Raw genomic sequence first — 20,971 nt, 5'->3', positions numbered from 1 at the left:
ATGCATTTAAATAAAGATTTTTTTTTTTAATTATATGGTTATACAGACACAAAAATCAAATACAATTTTATGATAATCTATTCGCATTTTATGATTAATCCTGTTCACAATGCCCTGTGCTGTACAGAGCCTGGCCATCCTTAACTGGAACAAAGGTAGAACAGGTCTGACCTGTCTTTGCAGACATGATGGAGTGAATGGCTCCTTGACTCATGCAAGGTGTGCTGCTGCTTCTGCTTGGATGCAATTGGCAGGGAAAGTGTTACAGTTGCAGGTTCAGGTGCTTGGTAGTACTAGTAAGGTGTGTGCAAGTGCTAGGACTTCCCTGAACACCTGTTTCCCACGCTCTCTACTTTTTGCAATATCAATACTGATCAAAGGGCATAGCCAGGGCTGGATCTGTTCTGTTACCTCTTTTCTAGTTTCAGTTACATAGAACATGGCCCTGGAGCTGGTCAAATCTCTGCAGGATCCTCAGCTGGTGGCCCAGTTCCAGAGGTCTTGTGGCCTGACCCTTCATCTAAAGGGTGAGGCTAATGGGGCTGCTTCAGGGCATTCCACTGCCTACAGGGCAAGCACAGAGAAGACTGCAGGAGGGAAGGGTGTTCCCCAGGAAAATGGTCACATCTACAGCAATGGATCATATGCAAATGGGACACATAGGCAGGTAAAACGCTCACCTTTAGTTGTTATTGGAATAACAAGCACTTGAATGATACTTGTAATCTGAGACTGTGATACACTTCTATTCATTCATGCAAAGGAGAGATACAGATTGAAGGACATAAGGCTATTTCCCATAACAACCTATTAGGGGTAATGTTCCAAATTCCACAGTCTAATTGCTGTGAACAGAACAATTCAATGTATTGGGATTTAAGCATTAATGTTGATGGCATGACTGCTTGTTCTGTATGGTACCAACTATAATTTGAGGCATCCTGGGATTTTAAGGATAGATTCACACCTTTTGGGTATACATTTTCCTGCCATTTATGTGTATCTTTGATGCAGTTTTGCCAACCTACCAGATTGAAATTTACTGGCACGACACCTGAAATTTACGGGCGCAGCCACGTTTTTACTGGCATTTCACAAAAGTTACTAAATTACATTTTTAGGTGCAAATGTCAGTGTTTAGGCTACAAACAAGTACGCTAGGCAAACAGAAATGTGATTTAAGGTAGATATTAAGGTAAAAAAAAATATATTTTTGTTATTTTCGATATAATAAGGGCAAATTATTTAGTCACATCACCCCCTGCCTTCACCCGCCTCTGCGGTGCCACAATCCCCCCCCCCCCCCTGCCTCCAATCTCCCTCTGCCTCCAATCTCCCCCAGGCCCCATGCCTCCATCGTCCCTTGCCTCCATCCCCCTCTGCGGTGCCACCAACAACCCCTGCCTCCAATCACCCCCTGCCTCCAATCTCTCCCAGGCCCCCTGCCTCCAATCACCCCCTGCCTCCATTGTCCCCTGCCTCCATCCCCTTCTGCGGTGCCACCAACAACCCCTGTCACTAGGGTTGCCACCTCATCCCTTTAAAACAGAACACATATGAATTACACAGGTTCTGTGGCTGATTAAGGTGGTAATTGAACTCAAGTGGAGCCTTATCTAAATTAAATTAGCCTCAGAACCTGTGGAATTCATATGTGTTCTGTTTTAAAGGGATGAGGTGGCAACCCTACCTGTCACCATCCCCCACCCTCTGCGGTGCCACCATCCACCTCTGCGGTGCAACACCAACACCCCCTGCCTCCAATCTCCCCCTGCCCCAATTGCCCCCACCCCCCTCTGCGGTGCCACCATCACCCCCTGCCTCCAATCACCCCTCCAAATCTCCAATGCGCAGTTCCAAGCAGAACCGATCTCGGCTACTTTTACTGGCACATCTCCGCAACCACAGACATTTACGAACGGGGGGAAAAGTGACCGTTTTTACGAACTGTCTGTAAAAATACGGACGGTTGGCAACACTGCTTTGATGCATGTTTCAGTGTGCATTTTATGTTTGGCTAAGGAAAGTAAAAAAAAGTAGAGGTTGCCAGGAGTTGGGGCTTATTGTCATTCACTAAAACACAAGAAAACGCATGTTACATTGTTGTATGCTGCCATTAAAGTCTATGGGGCCAAAAATGTGTGCTGATACACCAAAAACGCACCTATTTTTGACACCACATGGCATAACAGTGCACAGATGTTAATGGGTCCCATAGAAACGAACAGCAATCTTGTTGTTGTGTATTAAAGTGGAACTTTAAGTAGAAAAATAAACATTTGGCAAACCGGCAAGATTTTACTATGTCTCTTCTGCAATAAAGTTCCATTACCTGCCTGCCTGTATGCCCTGCATACTGAGCCATGCATACAAATTTCAGCAGTGCCAAGATGAATGATCAGGCTGATGATGGTGGTGGTTGGCGGGGAGCTCCGGGAGAATGCAGCACTGGATAGAAGAGTATAGTTCTGCTTTAGGCCCCTTTAACATTGGCTGTCAGATCAGGTTCACCTGTCGGTTTTTCAAGCGGACCTGATCGGATGGTGTGGTGGACACATGTCCGCTGACACCTGCCGCCATTCGATTTGATCCTGTCTGCGAAAAACAGATGGATTTTGGTCCTATTTTCCATCAATCTGGCAGATCAGATCAGATAGAAACGGGCAGGCGATCCATTTCCATGCGATTGCCCCATAGAGGAGAGCGGGACTGTGTCCGCTCTGCATAGCGGTGCCGACCTGTCTTCCGCCAGTTCAGCATTAATTGGCAGGGAGATTCCCCGCTGAGCAAGCGGGTCCACTTAGGGGAGGCGTTCGTGTGAAAAGGGCCTAATGCACATTGGGCAATGCCCATTAAGTCACACAGGTGTGAATGGGGCCTTAATACAGTGCATTGAAAAAGTATTCATACACCTTGAAATTTTCTACATTTTGTCATGTTACAACCAAAAATGTAAATGTATTTTATTGGAATTTTATGTGATAGACCAACACAAAGTGGCACATAATAGTGAAGTGGAAGGAAAATGATAAATGTTTTTTCAACATTTTTTTTTTTACAAATAAATATGTGAAAAGTGTGGTGTGCATTTGTATTCACCCCCCTTTACTCTGATACCCCCAACTAAAATCTAGTGGGACCAATTGCCTTGAGAAGTCACCTAATTAGTAAGTAGAGGGCCCCCGTGTGCAATTTAATCTCAGTATAAATACAGCTGTTCTGCAAAGCCCTCAGAGGTTTGTTAGAGAACCTTAGTGAACAAACAGCTTAATGAATGCCAAGGAACTCACCAGAGAGGTCAGGGAAAAAGTTGTGGAGAAGTTTAAAGCTGGGTTAGAATTAAAAATCAGATCCCAAGCTTTGAACATCTCACAGAGCACTGTTCAATCCGTCATCTGAAAATCTAAAGAGTGTGGAACAACTGCAAACTTACCAAGACATGACCGTTCACCTAAACTGACAGGCCGGGCAAGGAGAGCATTAATCAAATAAGCAGCCACAAGGCCCATGGTAACTCTGAAGAAGCTGCAGAGATCCACAGCGCCCAAAAAAGCCATAAGAGTATCCCTTTACAATTTACGAGAAGCCATGTGGGGGACACAGAAAATATGTGGAAGACGGTGCTCTGGTCAGATGAAACCAAAATTAAACTTTTTGGCATAAAAGCAAAACGCTATGTGTGGCGTATCACCCTGAACACACCATCCCCACCGTGAAACATGGTGGTGGCAGCATCATGTTATGGGGATGCTTTTCTTCAGCAGGGACAGGGAAACTTGTCAGAGTTGATGGGAAGATGGATGGAGCCAAATACAGGGCAATCTTAGAAGAAAACCTGTTAGAGTCTGCAAAAGACTTGAAACAGGGGCAGAGGTTCACCTTCCAGCAGGATAACAACCCTAAGGGCTCTTTCACACTGAGCGCCCATACAGGTCCGTCTGTCGGTTTTTTTTGCGGACCTGTACGGGCGCTCCGTGCTCCTCTATGGAGCCGCGGATGTCAGCGGTGACATGCCCGCTGATTTCCGACCCGCTCCGATCCGCCAAAGTGTGACGGAGGAAAAACCTACTTTTCCTTCCGTCTGGCGGATTGGATGAACACGGACATACGGTCCGTGTTCATCCGATCCCCCCCATAGGGGGAGCGGAGAAAGGACAGGGCGGTCCCTGCACAGTGTGCGGGGACCGCCCTGTCAACCGCCGGCTCAGCGGGGATCAACGGAGCGATCCCTGCGGAGGTGCACAGGGCGGATCATTACTGATCCAACCAGTGTGAAAGAGGCCTAAACATACAGCCAGAGCTACAATGGAATAGTTTAGATCAAAGTATATTCATGTGTTAGAATGGCCCAGTCAAAGTCCAGACCTAAATCCAATTGAGAATCTTGAAAATTGCTGTTCACAGAAGCTCTCCATACAATCTAACAGAGCTTGAGCTATTTTGCAAAGAAGAATGGGAAAAAATTTCACTCTCTAGATGTGCAAAGCTGGTAGATATATATCCAAAAAGACTTGCAGCTGTAATTACAGAGAAAGGTGTTTCTACAAAGTATTGACTCAGGGGGGCTGAATAAAAATGCACGTCACACTTTTCACATTTATTTGTAAAGAATGTTGAAAACCATTCATCATTTTCCCTCAACTTTACAATTATGTGCCACTTTGTGTTGGTCTATTACATTAAATCCCAATAAAATACATTTACGTTTTTGGTTGTAACATGACAAAATGTGAAAAATTTCAAGGGGTATGAATACTTTTTCAAGGCACTGTAGCTACATACCCTTGTGTAATGGGTATGGTCCGACGTTACTAAATTACATCAGGCTGAAAAAAGGAATATTTCAAACAGTTACTTGCTAAAAAAAAAAATCTAGGTTTTAAAGTTGGGAATTAATGTCAGTCATGGGTCAAATAACTTTTCCAGACCAACCCCATCCACATCCAATACAGTCAATCTCCAATCCTTTTTTTTCTTTTTAAACATACTTTTTTTTTAGGACTGAATAAGTCCACTTTTTTGCCCCTTTGACATCATCTTTGGATCCATTTAAGTATTTTCTCCAGGAGGATAGATCCAAAATGATATCCAGCATCACCTGCTCCAGATGCAGGATGCCCCATTGGAAAATGTGGACTGTACTAAGAAAAAGCAGTGACAACATTCATCCTCAGCATGTTCACGACCCCTCTGCACAGTGTGACAACACTGCAGTAAATTCACGGTATGCCAAATAGCATTGTCACCCAGCAGGTAGAAAGCCATGAACTGGCAGGATCACCAGGTACCTGTATTTATTTCATGAAGCAGCAATTTTTAGAAAAGCTTTGTAATGTATTTCTTTTAGACGTTTTTTCAAGTGCCATAATGAGAATGAAAGCAGGGCTGGGCTAAAAGGTAGGCACAAGAGGCAATGACCATGAGCGCTTAAGCAGGAAGGGGGCTGCAAAAAGGGCAGGACCTGTAACCTTTGCTGCCAAAGTAGTTTAAAGTAGTAGTACCTTGGGTGCAAGCGGACCTTGTCCTGCCACTGGATGGTTGCTAGGGAATTTTTTGTTGCCTTATCTCTCATTTTCATGTATTGTGATCTTGATAAAGGCAGCTAAATCAATGTGTACCAGATGTGCGGGAGCCATTGATCTCACTATGTGACCCTTATGGATTGCTTAGCCAAGGTTATTATTCTGAGCTGGAGTGATGTCTGACTCCTTAAAAACCCAGCTACTTCCAGGGCAGTGTGGACATGTACCTCCCTTCAAACCCCAAAAGTCTTTGGAGACAGATGATGGCATCCTCTGATACTAGATATGAACTATAGTTTTTGAGTGCTAGCGGGGCGCTGTTAACCCTTGCTAGTGGCCGAATAAAGGGTTAAAAGTGCCCACAAAGCGCCGCTGCCAAGGCTCTTTGCAAGCGCTTACCATTGATTTCAATGGGAAGGGGGCTTTAGGAGCGGTGTATTCACCACTCCTAAAGCACTGCAAAGAAGCTGCTTGCAGGACTTTTTTTGCCACCCTGCCAGCGCAGCGACTCAGTGTGAAAGCACTCGGGCTTTCACATTGGGATTGCAGATGAGGCTTCTTTCAGGCGCTTTACAGCGCTAAAGCGCCTGAAAAACGCCCCAGTGTGAAAGGGGTCTCATAATTGCTGCACTATGGCCTTAATCAGCTAGATAAATTAAAGTAAAAGTTAAGACACCTTTTAAATACTGTTGGCCCCCATCACACGGCATACAATGAAGCACAATTTTTTTTCCTTCATTTCCTATGTGGTTAATTGACTTATTATGACGAAGCGCATCTTGCGTGAAATGCGTTAAACATTATTGCTGCCATCCTGTATCTTGGATCTGTGATGTTTTTGAACTTGGAATTTTTTCAACCTCTTTTGAACACATTTCAATCAACCGCAAAGCCCTGGCCCATCTGTGTCATGTGTTGCTGGTGGGAGAAGACTATTGCTTCCTCCGTCAACATCTAGAGCAGTGGATGCAGTTGGGTGTAGTCATGCTTGAGGGAATTCTACCCCATACCCCTGTACATAACACAGAGCGGCTGAGGCATTGTGGTCATGTGACCCCATAGAATATGAAGAAAACAATGCATTCCACATGCTGGTGGAGGGCAGGTATGGCAATCTATGCAAAATAATTGACTAGTAAATAGTGTATGGCTTTCTGGGCAAAATAACGGCAGCTGAATACCTGACTATGTGGTGTGTGCCACCGGTGACCCACTACCGATTAGATCAGACACAGCAGGAGCCAATCAGCGGGTCCACCGGCCACCCGCGATTGTTCTCTGGAGAGGGAGAATGGCGGTCCGTCTATGTAACCAAGGCCGACTGCCGTTCTTTGAGGGAAGAAAATGTAGATCTTGTGTTTCTGCCGAGCAGAAACACGGATCTCTGTTTTCCTACAGTCACAGCATTCCCTCCACAGTTAGAAAGTACTCCCTAGGAGTACACTTGACCCTTTGATTGCCTTCCAAAGTTAACCCCTTCCCTGCCAGTGTCAGTTATACAGTTTGGTGTCACTGGTCCCTAAAAAGTGTCACTTAGTGTCATATTTGTTTGCTGCAATGTCGCTGATCACCACCGATAATAGTAAAAAAAATAAAAAGCCCATAAATCTATCCCATGGTTTGTAGACGCTATAACTTTTGCGCAAACCAATCAATATACACTTATTGGGATTTTTTTTTTTTTAACAAAAATATGTAGCAGAATACATTCAGCCTAAATTGATGAAGAAATTCGATTTTTTAATTGGATATGTTTTATAGCAGAAAGTAAAAATATATATATATATATTTTTTTTGTTTTATAGCACAAAAAAATTAAAATCGCAGGGTGATCAAATACCACCAAAACAAAGCACTTTTTGTGGGGAAAACAAAGACATCAATTTTGTTTGGGTACAGAGTTGCACAACCGCAAAATTGTTAAAATAACGCAGTGCAGTATCGCAAAAAATGGCCTGGTCAGGAAGAGGGTAAAACCTTCCGGAGCTGAAGTGGTTAAACAATGTCACAGTAGTAGCATTACCCCCTCACCCCCCCTAAATACTTACCTCCTCACTCGATCCAGTGCTGTGCCCATCTGTAGCAGCTCTCTCCATGCATTCACAGGACAGGGAGGGAGCAGCGAGAGCCATTGGCTCTTGCTGCTGTCAATTAAATCCTGTGAGCAAAGAAAGCGGGGCAGGGCCAAGCCACGCTGTATGTGTTTATAGATGCACACAGCCCCGCTTGGGAGTGCCCTCATAGCACATGAATGCCCTCATAGTAAGCGGCTTATTATGGGGGCACTTGGAGAAGCAGCGCGAGACCCCAGAAGAGGAGGTCATCATCGCATTAAAAGCAAGACCCTCTCCCCACCATAAAGTATTTTACATTGGTAAATGTCCCCTGTGGCAGTGCCCAGCCCCCACACTTTTTTTTTTTTTTGTCAATCTCTTGCCTATTAGCCTTGAAAATGGCCAGAATTGCCTCCATAGACTTCAGTGAGTTTGATGAACGCCCTTAGAACTGAACCCAGGCACTTTCCCTAGTATGATGTTATTCGTATCCAACACATAGGCCCCATACACACGAGAGGATTTATCCGCGGATACGGTCCAGCGGACCGTATCCACGGATAAATCCTCTCGAGGATTTGCGCGGATTTCCATGCGATGGAGTGTACTCACCATCGAATCGAAATCCGCGCCGAAATCCTCTGGCGATGACGTGTCTCGAGGATTTGCGCGGATTTCCATGCGATGGAGTGTACTCACCATCGAATCGAAATCCGCGCCGAAATCCTCTGGCGATGACGTGTCGCGCCGTCGCCGCGATTATGACGCGGCGACGTGCGCGACGCTGTCATATAAGGAATTCCACGCATGCGTCGAATCATTACGACGCATGCGGGGGATCCCTTCGGACGGATGGATCCGGTGAGTCTGTACAGACCAGCAGATCCATCCGTTGGGATGGATTCCAGCGGATAGATTTGATAGCATGTCATCAAATATTTATCCGCTGGAAATCCATCCCAGGGGATAAATATCCGCGGAAACAGATCCGCTGGAGTGTACACACCATAGGATCTATCCGCTGAAACCCATTCGCTGGGATTTTTCAGCGGATGGATTCTATCGTGTGTATGGGGCCATAGGCTTAGGAGTTTCAGTGGAAAAGAGTTACGGTAATACCTTACTTGGTGCCATTAAAAAATGTCATTCAAGAAATGTTCCACCTTTGTAAGCATCCTATAGACTTCTATAAATAAATGAAATTTAGGTTTTTACTGCCCTGCCCCTGCTTTATAATAGGACGCTCATATGGAAAGGGAATCCATACAGAGTATAGGCTTGCAATGGATGTTGTATATTAGTTGTTTCTGTTACAAATGACCTTTTGATGTCAAGAAACAGTAACTAACAACAGTCACAGACAACAATAGGACAATTCCAGTACTAGTCAGGTAAACAAGAAGAATGCTTACACTTGTACGTTACTGAAATTTGAAATGAGGAGCTTATATGCACTAACAAGGCCAAACCTGGGACTAGTCTGGCAATTAAAGGCAGTTTCCTTAGGCTGGCGTAGGTGGTTTTTACTGAACTGGCAAAGATTTAAACCATGTTTGGGCAGGCTGAATGTACCAGGTTGATCGATCAACTTGGATACAACCAGCCTGCTGGATTTCCTTGCAATTATGGCTAGCGGCTGCTATAGCCACTAACAATAATCACTGTCTCAGGCAGGAGGGGATTCCCCTGTCAGCACTGTCTGTGTTAATGGGGGAATCGTGTAAAGTTCTTTCCTGAAACCATGGGTTGGAAACTTACACGGTCTACTGCCTGTGTTCTGCCGATGAGTGTCGTCCCCCCCCCCCCCCGGCAGATTATGCCCCCCCCCCTGTACTGCGCAGGCGCTTGCCTCCGAAAATAGCCGAACATGCGGCCCCTGCGTGGACCTCGCTGTAAGTGGCCAGTCGGCCTCACTTCGCTCGTACGGCTCGCTCGGCCTCCTGGCTCTTTTTTTAACATCCTCCATGTCCACGGGGATGGTAAGGAATGAGCCTGGATGTCAGAAGTGAGCGCAGGCGCCGTCTAGAGCTACATGTTCGTCAATTTTCAGAGGCGCAGTACAGGGGGGGCATAATCTGCCTGGGGACCTTTTTCGGCAAGACACCTGCCTTAGTCTTCCAAAGATCACTGCTGGTTGGGTGCCATTCTTCCAGAAGCGCATTTGTGAGGTCAGGCACTGATGATGAAGGGGTAGGCCTGGCTCGCAGTCTCCATTTATCCCAAAGGTGTTCTATCGGGTTGAGGTCAAGTCCACCCCAAACTCACTCATTCATGTGTTTATGGACCTTGTTTTGTGCACTGGTGCGCAGTCATGTTGGAACAGGAAGGGCCATCTCCAAACTGTTCCCACAAAGTTGGGAGCATGAAATTGTCTAAAATGTCTTGGTATGCTGGCGCCTTAAGAGTTCCCTTCATTGGAACTAAGGGGCCAAGCTCAACCCCTAAAAAAACAACCCATGCTAGCTGCCATTAAACAACTCATGATGCAGCTTAGAATAAGTGTGTTCAAAATAGGATATGGCCTAATGTGTACTGGTATCATGTAGTACTTGTTCTGTATCTCAAAACTGTGCTTGCTGTACTCCTGTGATTAATGCCCTAGCACAGTGATGGTGAACCTTAACACCCCAGATGTTTGGAAACTACATTTCCCATGATGTTCAACTGCACTGCATAATGCATGAGGATCATGGGAAATGTAGTTCCAAAACATCTGGGGTGCCAAGGTTCGCCATCCCTGCCCTAGCACAACTTGCCACGTAATATTCATGTGCATTGAAGAAGTTCTTTGTCATGTGACCAGTGATACAGTATCTCACAAAAGTGAGTACACCCCTCACATTTTTTAAAAATATTTTATTATATCTATTAATGTGACAACACTGAAGAACTGACACTTTGCTACAATGTAAAGTAGTGAGTGTACAGCTTGTATAACAGTGTAAATTTGCTGTCCCCTCAAAATAACTCCACACACAGCCATCCCTAAGTGAAAATGTCCAAATTGGGCCCAAAGTGTCAATATTTTATGTGGCCACCATTATTTTCCAGCACTGTCTAAACCCTCTTGGGCATGGAGTTCACCAGAGCTTCACAGGTTGCCACTGGAGTCCTCTTCCACTCCTCCATGACAACATCACCGAGCTGGTGGATGTTGGAGACCTTACGCTCCTCCACCTTCCGTTTGAGGATGCCCAACAGATGCTCAATAGGGTTTAGGTCTGAAGACATGCTTGGCCTTGACCTTTACCCTTAGCTTCTTTAACAAGGCAGTGGTCGTCTTGGAGGTGTGTTTGGGGTCTTTATCATGTTGGAATACTGCCCTGTGGCCCAGTCTCTAAAGAGAGGGGATCATGCTCTGCTTCAGTATGTCACAGTGCATGTTGGCATTCATGGTTCCCTCAATGAACTGTAGCTCCCCAGTGCCGGTAGCACTCATGCAGCCCCAGACCATGTCACTCTCACCACCATGCTTGACTGTAGACACACACTTGTCTTTGTACTCCTCACCTTGTTGCCACCACACGCTTGACACCCTCTGAACTAAAGTTTATCTTGATCTCATCAGACCAAAGGACAGTAATCTATGTCCTTAGTCTGCTTGTCTTCAGCAAACTGTTTGCAGGCTTTCTTGTGCATCATCTTTAGAAGAGGCTTCCTTCTGAGACGACAGCCATGCAGACCAATTTGATGCAGTGTGTGGCGTATGGTCTGAGCACTAACAGGTTGACCCCACCCCTTCAACCTCTGCAGAAATGCTGGCAGCACTGATATATCTATATTCCAAAGACAACTCTGGATATGATGCTGAGCATGTGCACTCAACTTTTTTGGTCGACCATGGCCTGTTCGGAGTGTAACCTGTCCTGTTAAACCTCTGTATGGTCTTGGCCACCGTGCTGCAGCTCAGTTTTAAGGGTCCTGGCAATCTTCTTATAGCCTAGGCCATCTTTATGTAGAGCAGGGATATGCAATTAGCAGACCTCCAGCTGTTGCAAAACTACAAGTCCCATCATGCCTCTGCCTCTGGGTATCGTGCTTGTGGCTATCAGAGTCTTGCTATGTCTCATGGGAATTGTAGCTCTGCAACAGCTGGAGGGCTGCTAATTGCATATCCCTGATGTAGACCAACAATTTTTTTTTCAGATCCCCTTTGGAGAGATTACTCATTTCAGCTTTAGGTGTTTGGATGTCGGACAGGATATGTGGTGAACATCTGACCAAGGCTCCAAACCCTACCCTACCCTACTATTATCAAAATGAAAATCAAAAATTATTCGCTAAAGCTTGTCTTTTTAAAATATTAGCTCACCTTTTCTCAACCAGGGTGCCTTGGCAAAATGCCTAAAATTGCCCAAAAATGTATACAAGCCAGCAGGTGGATCAAGCCTGCATTTTAGTTACCCAAAGCCCCAGGTTTTTTATTGAGCACAATTTCAACCTTCCAACCACCAGCGTCCTAACAACCAGTGGTGTCGTCAGTTGATAAGGAGGATGTTGGTTACCTGCACAGCATCCTTGTTTGACCTTTCCCTGCCCCTTTACATCAACACTGGGGTCACATTGGCTAAGTCGGGGGTGTCAAACTCAATGTCATTGTGGGCTGCATCAGCATTATGACTGCCCTCAAAAGGGACGGTTGTATTGTGAGATTAGATGTCCAGAGCATCCCCTCCCCTTACATTAGATGTCAAGACAGAGCCACCCCACCATCAGAAATTGGGTCCCCAACTCTCCCTTACATCACAGTGCACCCTCCTTTCCTTCTGCTGCTGCTGGGAAGAAACTGGATGCATTGCTTGAAAGCAGAAATTAAGGGTCTGGAGAAGGACCAGAGGAGGGCTGGAGCTCTCCTGCAGCTGCAGGAGAGGTGTGAGGGCCACATGAAATGGCCTGGAGGGCCGGATTCGGCCTGCGGGCCTTGTGTTTGCCACCTATGAGCTAAGTGATGAAGAGAAACTGAGGGAGAAGAGAAACGCTGGAATAATAGTCGGTACTAGTGTGTAAAAGTGTTTTTGCTTTTGAAGAATAAATCCCCTCTAATGTTGGGTGTCCTATGTGTGTTGACACTACTACATTATGTAAAACTATTAGAAACTTTTTCACACTTTAGAATGGGGTTCCTTGTGACTGTCCATAATTTTAAAGGGTGCCCTGAGATTGTCCATAATTCTAAAGGGAGCCTTGACTGAAAAAAAGTTGAGAAACACTGTATTAGCTGCACATTACCTTCAATCTGATGCCTCAAAACTGGTTGGAAAGTATTGACTTAGGCTCCATGCACACTGAAGCTCATAAACTGTAGTTTATTGGCGTTTTGGCTTTTTTTTTTTTTTTTTTAAAGCCTATAAACTGAACTCTATGTTAGCCTATGTGTCAATGCACACATGGATGTTTTTTTAATGTAAATGAGCATTGGAGTTTATGGGCTTTTTTCTGAACGCCAGAAATTTGCGTTCAAAGTGTTGTTTTTCGGCGGGAAAAACGCAAAACGCAGATAAACGCTAATAAACGCTCAAACATGCAGCTCGCCAGCCTTTTTTAGCATTTTTTTATCCATTGGAAAAAAGAAGCTAAAAACCGCTACACTGAAAAACGCTAATAAACGCTATTGCAAAAACACTAAAAAACGTTAAAAGGCTCCCTGCAAAGCTACTAGCGTTTTTTATAGCTTTTTTTTTTAGCTTCCAGTGTGCATGGAGCCTAATTCAGCTTTGTTATCTTGATCATGTAGAGATTAATTGTTATTTTTTTTTAACATTAGATTCATGCTCATTTTGTCAAGGGGAATCGGGTAGTTTTTTTAAAAGCGAAGCAGTACTTACCGTTTTAGAGAGCGATCTTCTCCGCCGCTTCCGGGTATGGTCTTCGGGACTGGGCGTTTCTATTTGATTGACAGTCTTCCGACGGTCGCATACATCGCGTCACGAGTAGCCGAAAGAAGCCGAACGTCGGTGCGGCTCTACACGGCGCCTGCGCACCGACCTTCAGCTACTTTCGGGAAAATCGTGACGCGATAGATGCGACTGTCGGAAGCCTGTCGGAAGACTGTCAATCAAATAGGAACGCCCAGTCCCGCAGCCCATACCCGGAAGTGGCGGAGAAGATCGCTCTCTAAAACGGTAAGTACTGCTTCGTTTTTAAAAAAACTATCCGATTCCCCTTGAGCATCAATCTAATGTTAAAAATTAACATTTCCGGGTGAACCTCCACTTTAGCATTCAGGGCTTTTTTTCAGGGGGAACTTGGGAGAACTCGGTTCCACCACCTCTGGCTCAGACCCTTTGGTGCCTGCTCACCACAATCACTTGTAAACACAGAAGTGTGTTTACAAGTGACAAGTGACTCTTCTACTGTTTGTGAAATATGAACGGGTCTTGGTTGAGTTCCTGCACCTATTTTCTGAGGAAAAAAAGCTCTGATGAACATGCAGTATAGAATCCACATTCTGAAGAGTGGACGGGCACATCTGACAAGAAAGGATCATCTGCGGGTCTGAGCAATTGAACAGAAAAGATCAGAAGCCCTTGTGTATGGGCCTCCGTGTGTCTGGTCATAATGTGCAGGCTTGAGTTTAGTTTAGCTCATATAATATTTAATACTATAATAAATAATTTGTGTGCATCATGATTTGCAGGCCTCAGCATTTCACTTTGTTGTTTTGCTGTGGAATGTGTGTTGTGTACCTTATTTTAGAATTTTGCGGCACTTACCATGTCTTGTAATATGTAACTTTCCAGGACCTTTTCATATGGTGTCTCTTCCTATTCTTCTGCATGCAAGCTATAGGGCAGCTGAAACTGTCTGTGTAAAGTTTGTCCACAGTACAAATTGTGGCCAATCAGACAGACGAGGACTATGTTGGATAAGGGATGTGCTTTATCTTGCATGCTGGGATTCTCCATGCTTGCCGTGTGATAGTCATCTTGATGGCAACACACCCATTTAATTGTGGGGAGTGAGTTGTCACACAACTTAATCACATGATAATCTTTACCCTTCACGTTATAAAACACTGGAGACAACATATCGCAATCAAAAAAAAAAAAAAAAAGTTTGCGTTCTTTTGCCTTTGTTAACTTTTATATCGTGGAAAATAAGAACGTTTGGATTGCTATGAGCCATGCAGACACTTCTATCAAGTTGTTGTATCTGTTTTAAATGAAACTAATACTGTTATAAAAGGATGGGTTCTATAAAACATCTTTAGATAATAAGTGAATTCAGACCATGATCTTTTAATACTGTAAAGGTCACAATAAATAAAGAGCAAAAAGTCCAATAAATATTGCAGAAGCGCTTTGGTTCTAGTTAAAATGAACACACTTCTTTATGTAGAATTCATCATAAAGGAAAATGAGGAGAGGTGCTCAAAGGAGTGTAATACGTTAATAATAGCGGTGTAAAAAGTCCTCTTCACACTCCACCAATTACCAATATACCACCACGTGAGCACAGGAAGCCCCTCTCGGGGATGCACTTACCACAAGGATAAGTAAATTATGCCTTCAAAACCCAGCAACATTCCTTCTCTCCTTATTTGAACCTCCTTGTGTAAAGATGGGATCTGATTGGGCTCATGCAAACAACAACAAAGTATACTCCATAGCGTGATACTGTTAAAAGTTTGTTTCCCCATGTGCCCCCCTCACTCACTAAGTACGTAGAAAGTAAACAATCAATATCAGCAGAAGTGCGGATGCATAGATGCTCAATACATGATAGATGTAGTTACCGGTACCGCCAGCCGTTTGTGTGATGTCCAACACTTCCGGGTAGAGCGCGGTGGAGCACAAACGTCACTTCCTGGTGTAGTGATGAGACCATGGCCCTGACGCGTTTCGTCACTTCCGGACGTCGTCAGTATCACGCTATGGAGTATACTTTGTTGTTGTTTGCATGAGCCCAATCGGATCCCATCTTTACACAAGGCGCAGGGAGGTTCAAATAAGGAGAGAAGGTATGTTGTTGGGTTTTGAAGGCATAATTTACTTATCCTAGTGGTAAGTGCATCCCCGAGAGGGGCTTCCTGTGCTCACGTGGTGGTATATTGTGGAGTTTTTACACCGCTATTATTAACGTATTACACTCCTTTGAGCACCTCTCCTTTCCTTTATGAGGAATTCTACATCAAGAAGTTTGTTCATTTCTACTAGAACAAAAGCGCTGCTGCAATATTTATTGGACTTTTTGCTCTTTATTTATTGTGACCTTTACATACTTTTTTTGATATGTGATTCAGAGTGCTTTACCTATCATTATATATACATCAATTTATTTGTTCATCACTCGTACAGTTAACCCCCTGAGTGCTGAGCTGTGCTGAGAGAAGAGGGCAGACTTAGCAGTGGTTTTATAGATCTTTTAATACTACCTAGAAAACATTTAACTATTAGAGCATCTCTCATTCTGAGCTGTGAAGATTGTGTTCTAACATGTGGTTGAAGTTGCTTCACTCCTTTGCTATGTGCCCCTAAATTTGTCAGTTACTGACATAGTCAATCATGCTGGACTAGAACGCAAGGTGCGTCTGCAAATTCCCAATACCTCATGACTGCTGAGAAGCTTAGGCTTAAAGGAGTTGTAAAGAATTTTTTTTTCACCTTAATGCATTCTATGCATTAAGGTGAAAAAACATTGAATGCTGCAGCCCCCCCGAGCCCCCGTTATACTTACCTGACCCCTCGTAAGTCCCGCGCGGTCCCGATATCCTCTTCACCGCTCAGCCTGGCCGCTGATTGGCTAGAGCGGATGGATTGAGAGCAGCGCAGCAATTGGCTGGCGCTGCTGTCAGTCACATCCAGTGACGCGGCGTGCCGAGGGGCGGGGCCGAGTGATACAGCAAGCGGCCATGGGCGCTCGCTGTATCACGGGAGCGCGCCCGCAATTACTGACCACCATGCGAGCTCTCCCAAGACTGTGGTTAGTAATTGCGGGGAGGACCAGAGACAGCCGCCGAGGGTGAAGACATGGCACAGAAGACATGGATCAGGGCCACTCTGTGCAAAACGATCTGCACAGTGGAGGTAAGTATAACGGGCCAAATTCTCAAAACCATGTCTAAATTTAGGATTATCTAACTTATGTCATTTAAGTTACGGCGCCCTAAGTTGGTGTCGTAACTACCGTATTCTCAGTGCATTTGCGCACAAAACTGCGCCATCCTTAACTTAAGTTTCAATGCCTAAGGCGTGGTTATGGCAAGTGGGAATGAAGTGGGCGTGCTTCATTGTAATGAGCCGTGACCCCATGCAAATGAAGTGCCGGCCGTACTGCGCATGCGCGCGCGAATCTGGACCTCAATGCGCATGTGCAGAACTTTGGTCAGCGCAATCAGTGAGATAGGTAAAAGGCCAAGCGTACTTAGTTTGAAGATCGCCCTGTGTCTAAATAGCCCCAGTCAAACACACTTCAATTGCAAAAGTATTTCCCTGTGTTCCCTTCCTAAAGCAAGTTGCTTCTGCTTTGAACGTTTGTCAGTGTTTGTTGGTAAGATTGTTTTGTGAGAAAAGTGTTTGTGGAGTTGGAGGTTATAGTTGGTGTTTGTTTTTGATAATTTGTTTTTTGTTTTGATTGTTTGCCTGTTTGTTTTTCCTATTAGTATTTTTTTGGTTTTGTTTATATTTTTTGTTTTCCTTTTTTGCCTGTTTGTTTTCGAATTAATAGTAGCTGTCTGTCTATTTTTTATTTTGGCTTGTTTGTATTTTCTTTGGTGTGTGTGTGTATTGTTGTTTGTTTGTTGGCTGAGTTCCCTGTTGCTGGGTGTTGTCTGTCATGGCTCCCAAGCGCAGGAAGCTAAATTTTTCACCGGCAGAGAAGCATATACTTGCTCAGGGCGTCATTAAATTTGGGCGATTTCTCCATGGCCCTGAGAGCCACACCACCACCCCGGCCAGGAGGAAGGAGATCCTTCAAAAGATCACCGATCGGATCAATGCGGCGGGGGGGGGGGGAGACCAGGACCATCGCTGGAGTTAAAAAAAAAAAAAATGACTTGAGGAGCGTGTCCCGGAACAAGCTGGCAACGCTGCATGCCCATACCAGGGGCACTGGAGGAGGGGGACCCTGCCCAGTCAGGATGAGTGAGGAGGAATGGGCAGTGGCCCAGTGTTTCCACCCACAGCAGGTGGTGGGCCTGCCTGGCTTTGACAATGATCCTCTTATGAGGACAGGTAATTTTTTGGAATTTCTATCTGGTGATTAGCATGTGTGGGTGGGGGAAGGGAAGATGTGCCAAGTGTATGGATCCAACAACCTGTGATTGTTTTGTGTCCTCCCCAGATGGCCAGGAGGTGGCAGCCCCATCAGCCCAGGAGGTGCCAGCCCCATCAGCCCAGGAGGTGGCAGCCCCATCAGGTCAGGAGGTTGCAGGCCCATCAGCCCAGGAGGTGGCAGCCCCATCAGGTCAGGAGGTTGCAGCCCCATCAGCCCAGGAGGTGGCAGCCCCATCAGGTCAGGAGGTTGCTGGCCCATCAGGTCAGGAGGTTGCAGGCCCATCAGGGCAGGCTGCTGCACCACCCCCAAGACAGGCTCATGCAGAGTCCCAAGAAGGGCAGGATTCGCCATGGGAGGGGAGTGCCCACAACTCCCCTAATTTGGATGTTGAGTGGGAGGAGGATGAGGGGGAGGAAGATGACAATATTCTGATTGGGCAGGAAATAATGATGGGCCAAGATAAGACTTTTGAATCATCCCCTGAGGGAACCCCACAGGCGCCCAGAAGTCAGGCCACCATCATGGGTCGCCCCTTCCAACCCTCCTCCAACATGCAGCAGCACCCATGGCTCACTCCAACTCCTCCTCCAAGGCCACAAGCCTCAGGGGCAAGTAGGATGCCGACCCCTGAAAACAGGGGGGGGTTGGTGCGTCTGCCGGTCAGTCTGTTGAGGGACAATGTCCGGCAGACCCGCAGTCTGTCTGCAATACAAAAAACTATCAGCAAGGTGGAGCGCAGCCTGGGTGCAATGAGGGAGTCACTGGGTGACGTGGCCACCAACTCCGTGGGGGTCATCACCTGTTTGTGGGACCTGAGGAACGCCACAACAGGTGTGGCCCAGGAGGTGACTGCCCTCACCCAGGCTGTGCAGGCCAATACCCGGGCTGTGCAGGCCAATACGGCTGCCATAACTTCCTGTCTGACAAGGATAGCCGTTGCCTTGGAGGGAAGGCCAGCAGGAGGACAGACACCAGGGGAGGCTGCTTCCTCCCCTGTACAGTCCCCCCGCCCTCAAAATACTCCCTCCCCTGCACAGTCCCCCCCCCTGAAAATACTCCCTCCCCTGCACAGTCCCCCCCCCTGAAAATACTCCCTCCCCTGCACAGACCCCCCCCCGTGAAGATCCCCCAGTTGGCCATGGCCGTGGCCGTCCCCGTGCCCGTGGGCAGCCCAGAAGGAGCACTCGGCAACATCCTTAAGTTGCAGGGGTACTTTTTTTTTTTTTTTTTTTTTACACTGTACTTATGATTTGGTATATGTGTGTGAATGATGTGTGAATGTGGGGGGATGGCATTCCTGAAAACATAAGGGTGTCACCCTCAGTTTTGGTGGAGTAGGGATCCCCAGGACCAGGGAGAAGTCATCCTAGGTTCCTGAATGGTGTATGAATGCACAGTGACATAATTGGAGCCGTGGCGGGGCGTTACTGCTCCCAAGTACCAAAGGGGGGGGGGGGTACTTGGATCTAATCCAATTCTATGTGCATGTGATGTGTCTGTGCTAGGGACCACAGTGACGTGCATTCATGCATTCTCATTGTGAGATAATTAATGTGCGTTTTGTAAATCAAAATAAACATTCTGTTTGGCATATAAGTAATGTGCATTTATTTAGCAAAATAAAGATTTAAAGGTCACATAATCTCTGTGATTTGGTCTTGGCAAATCAAAAACAAAAATTGTATTAGGATGCATTTACTGGGCAAAGATGCCTTCAGACAGTTGTCTCCTGATAGCCTGGCCCTCAGCAGACCGGGTAGAGGGGTTTGGGGGGGGGGGTTGCCTGGGTGGGGGGTTAGGTCAGGAGATATCTCCACATGCATGCCCCTTCTTAATGCAAAATTGTGCAGTATGCAACATGCACCAATAATTTTGCACACAAAGTCTGGGGAATACAATAGTGTACCCCCAGTCTTGTCCAGGCATCTGAATCGTGACTTTAGCATGCCAAAAGTCCGCTCAACTATAGCCCGGGTCTGGACGTGCACCTCATTGTATTTTCGTTCTCCGGGTGTTTGGGGGTTCCGAAAGGGGGTCATCAGGTGGGGTCCCAATGCATATCCTGAGTCACCTGTAAGGGAAAAGACAGGAGAATATTAGTCATGCATGTGCCCCTTGTGATGTCTCCATCATGGGGGGGGCATACCTGACACCAATGTCACTCACCAATCAGCCAGCTGTCTCCATACACGTTCATCTCCAAGTCTCTGTAGATCTTGGTCTGCCTTAGTATGAAACTATCATGGCACGAGCCGGGAAACTTGGCACAAACGTGCCAGATGAGGCCATGTGCATCGACAATCATCTGGACATTGATTGAATGCCAGCCTTTCCTGTTTCTGAACAGGTGTTCAGTATCATGGGGGGGCTGGAGTGCCACATGGGTGCAGTCAATCGCCCCGATGATCTTAGGAAAGCCAGCAATATTATAAAAGTCTGTCATTGCTTGCACACGCTGGTCCTCCTGGGTGGGCATGACAAACTGATGGCTCATGCGCCGCAGTATGGCAGGGACCACCTGATGTAGGCATTTACTCATGGTTGACTGCACCATCCCAGCCACACCTCCAGATGCTCGCTGGAAGGAGCCACTCGCTAGAAAATGCAGTGTTGCCATAACTTTTTCCAGAGGTGTCAGGGCATGGGAACGTAGGGTTGGGGCGATTAGATCCTCATGAAGGAGTTGGGTAATCTCCAGGATGGCCTCCCTATCAAATCGGTAGTTGCCAATGACCTCATAAACTGGCATTTGCCAAATATCACGGCGTGGCCGATAAACACGCGCCTGTGCCCTCATCCTCCTCCTCTGTGCCCTCCTCCTCCTTTGTGCCTGTAAGGCCTTGTACTCACGGCAGGACATGTCCGATGAAAACGGTCTGCAGACCGTTTCCATCGGACATGTCTGGCCGGGGACTGCCCGGGGACTTCTGTTCGATGGCTATACACACCATCGAACAGAAGCCCGCGCGTAAACATTACGCGGGGCGTGTCCGCGGTGTCGCCGCGTCGATGACGCGGTGTCGCCGCGACAATGACGCGGCGACGTGGGCGGGCCGCCTTAAATATGCTTCCACGCATGCGTCGAAGTCATTCGACGCATGCGAGGGATGCGGGCGGCAGGACATGTACGGTAGGTCTGTACAGACGACCGTACATGTCCGGGCGGACAGGTTTCCAGCG

General features: G+C 46.3%; 1 protein-coding gene across 1 annotated transcript in view; it reads left to right on the top strand.

Annotated features, from left to right (window-relative positions):
• Positions 1–248: 248 nt before the first annotated feature.
• The window catches only part of SGPP2 (sphingosine-1-phosphate phosphatase 2), an 82,144-nt gene continuing 61,421 nt past the window's right edge, over positions 249–20,971 (top strand). Inside the window, exon 1 of the mRNA XM_040349039.1 lies at positions 249–667. Within this exon, the coding sequence (XP_040204973.1) occupies positions 440–667 (228 nt within the window). The 5' untranslated portion in view covers positions 249–439. The remainder of the gene's footprint in view (positions 668–20,971) is intronic.

The sequence above is a fragment of the Rana temporaria genome, chromosome 4, assembly GCF_905171775.1.
Source record: "Rana temporaria chromosome 4, aRanTem1.1, whole genome shotgun sequence".
In the NCBI taxonomy this organism is placed as follows: domain Eukaryota; kingdom Metazoa; phylum Chordata; class Amphibia; order Anura; family Ranidae; genus Rana; species Rana temporaria.
Note: the sequence above shows the minus strand (reverse complement) of the source record. Positions and strands in the feature narration are given on the sequence as shown.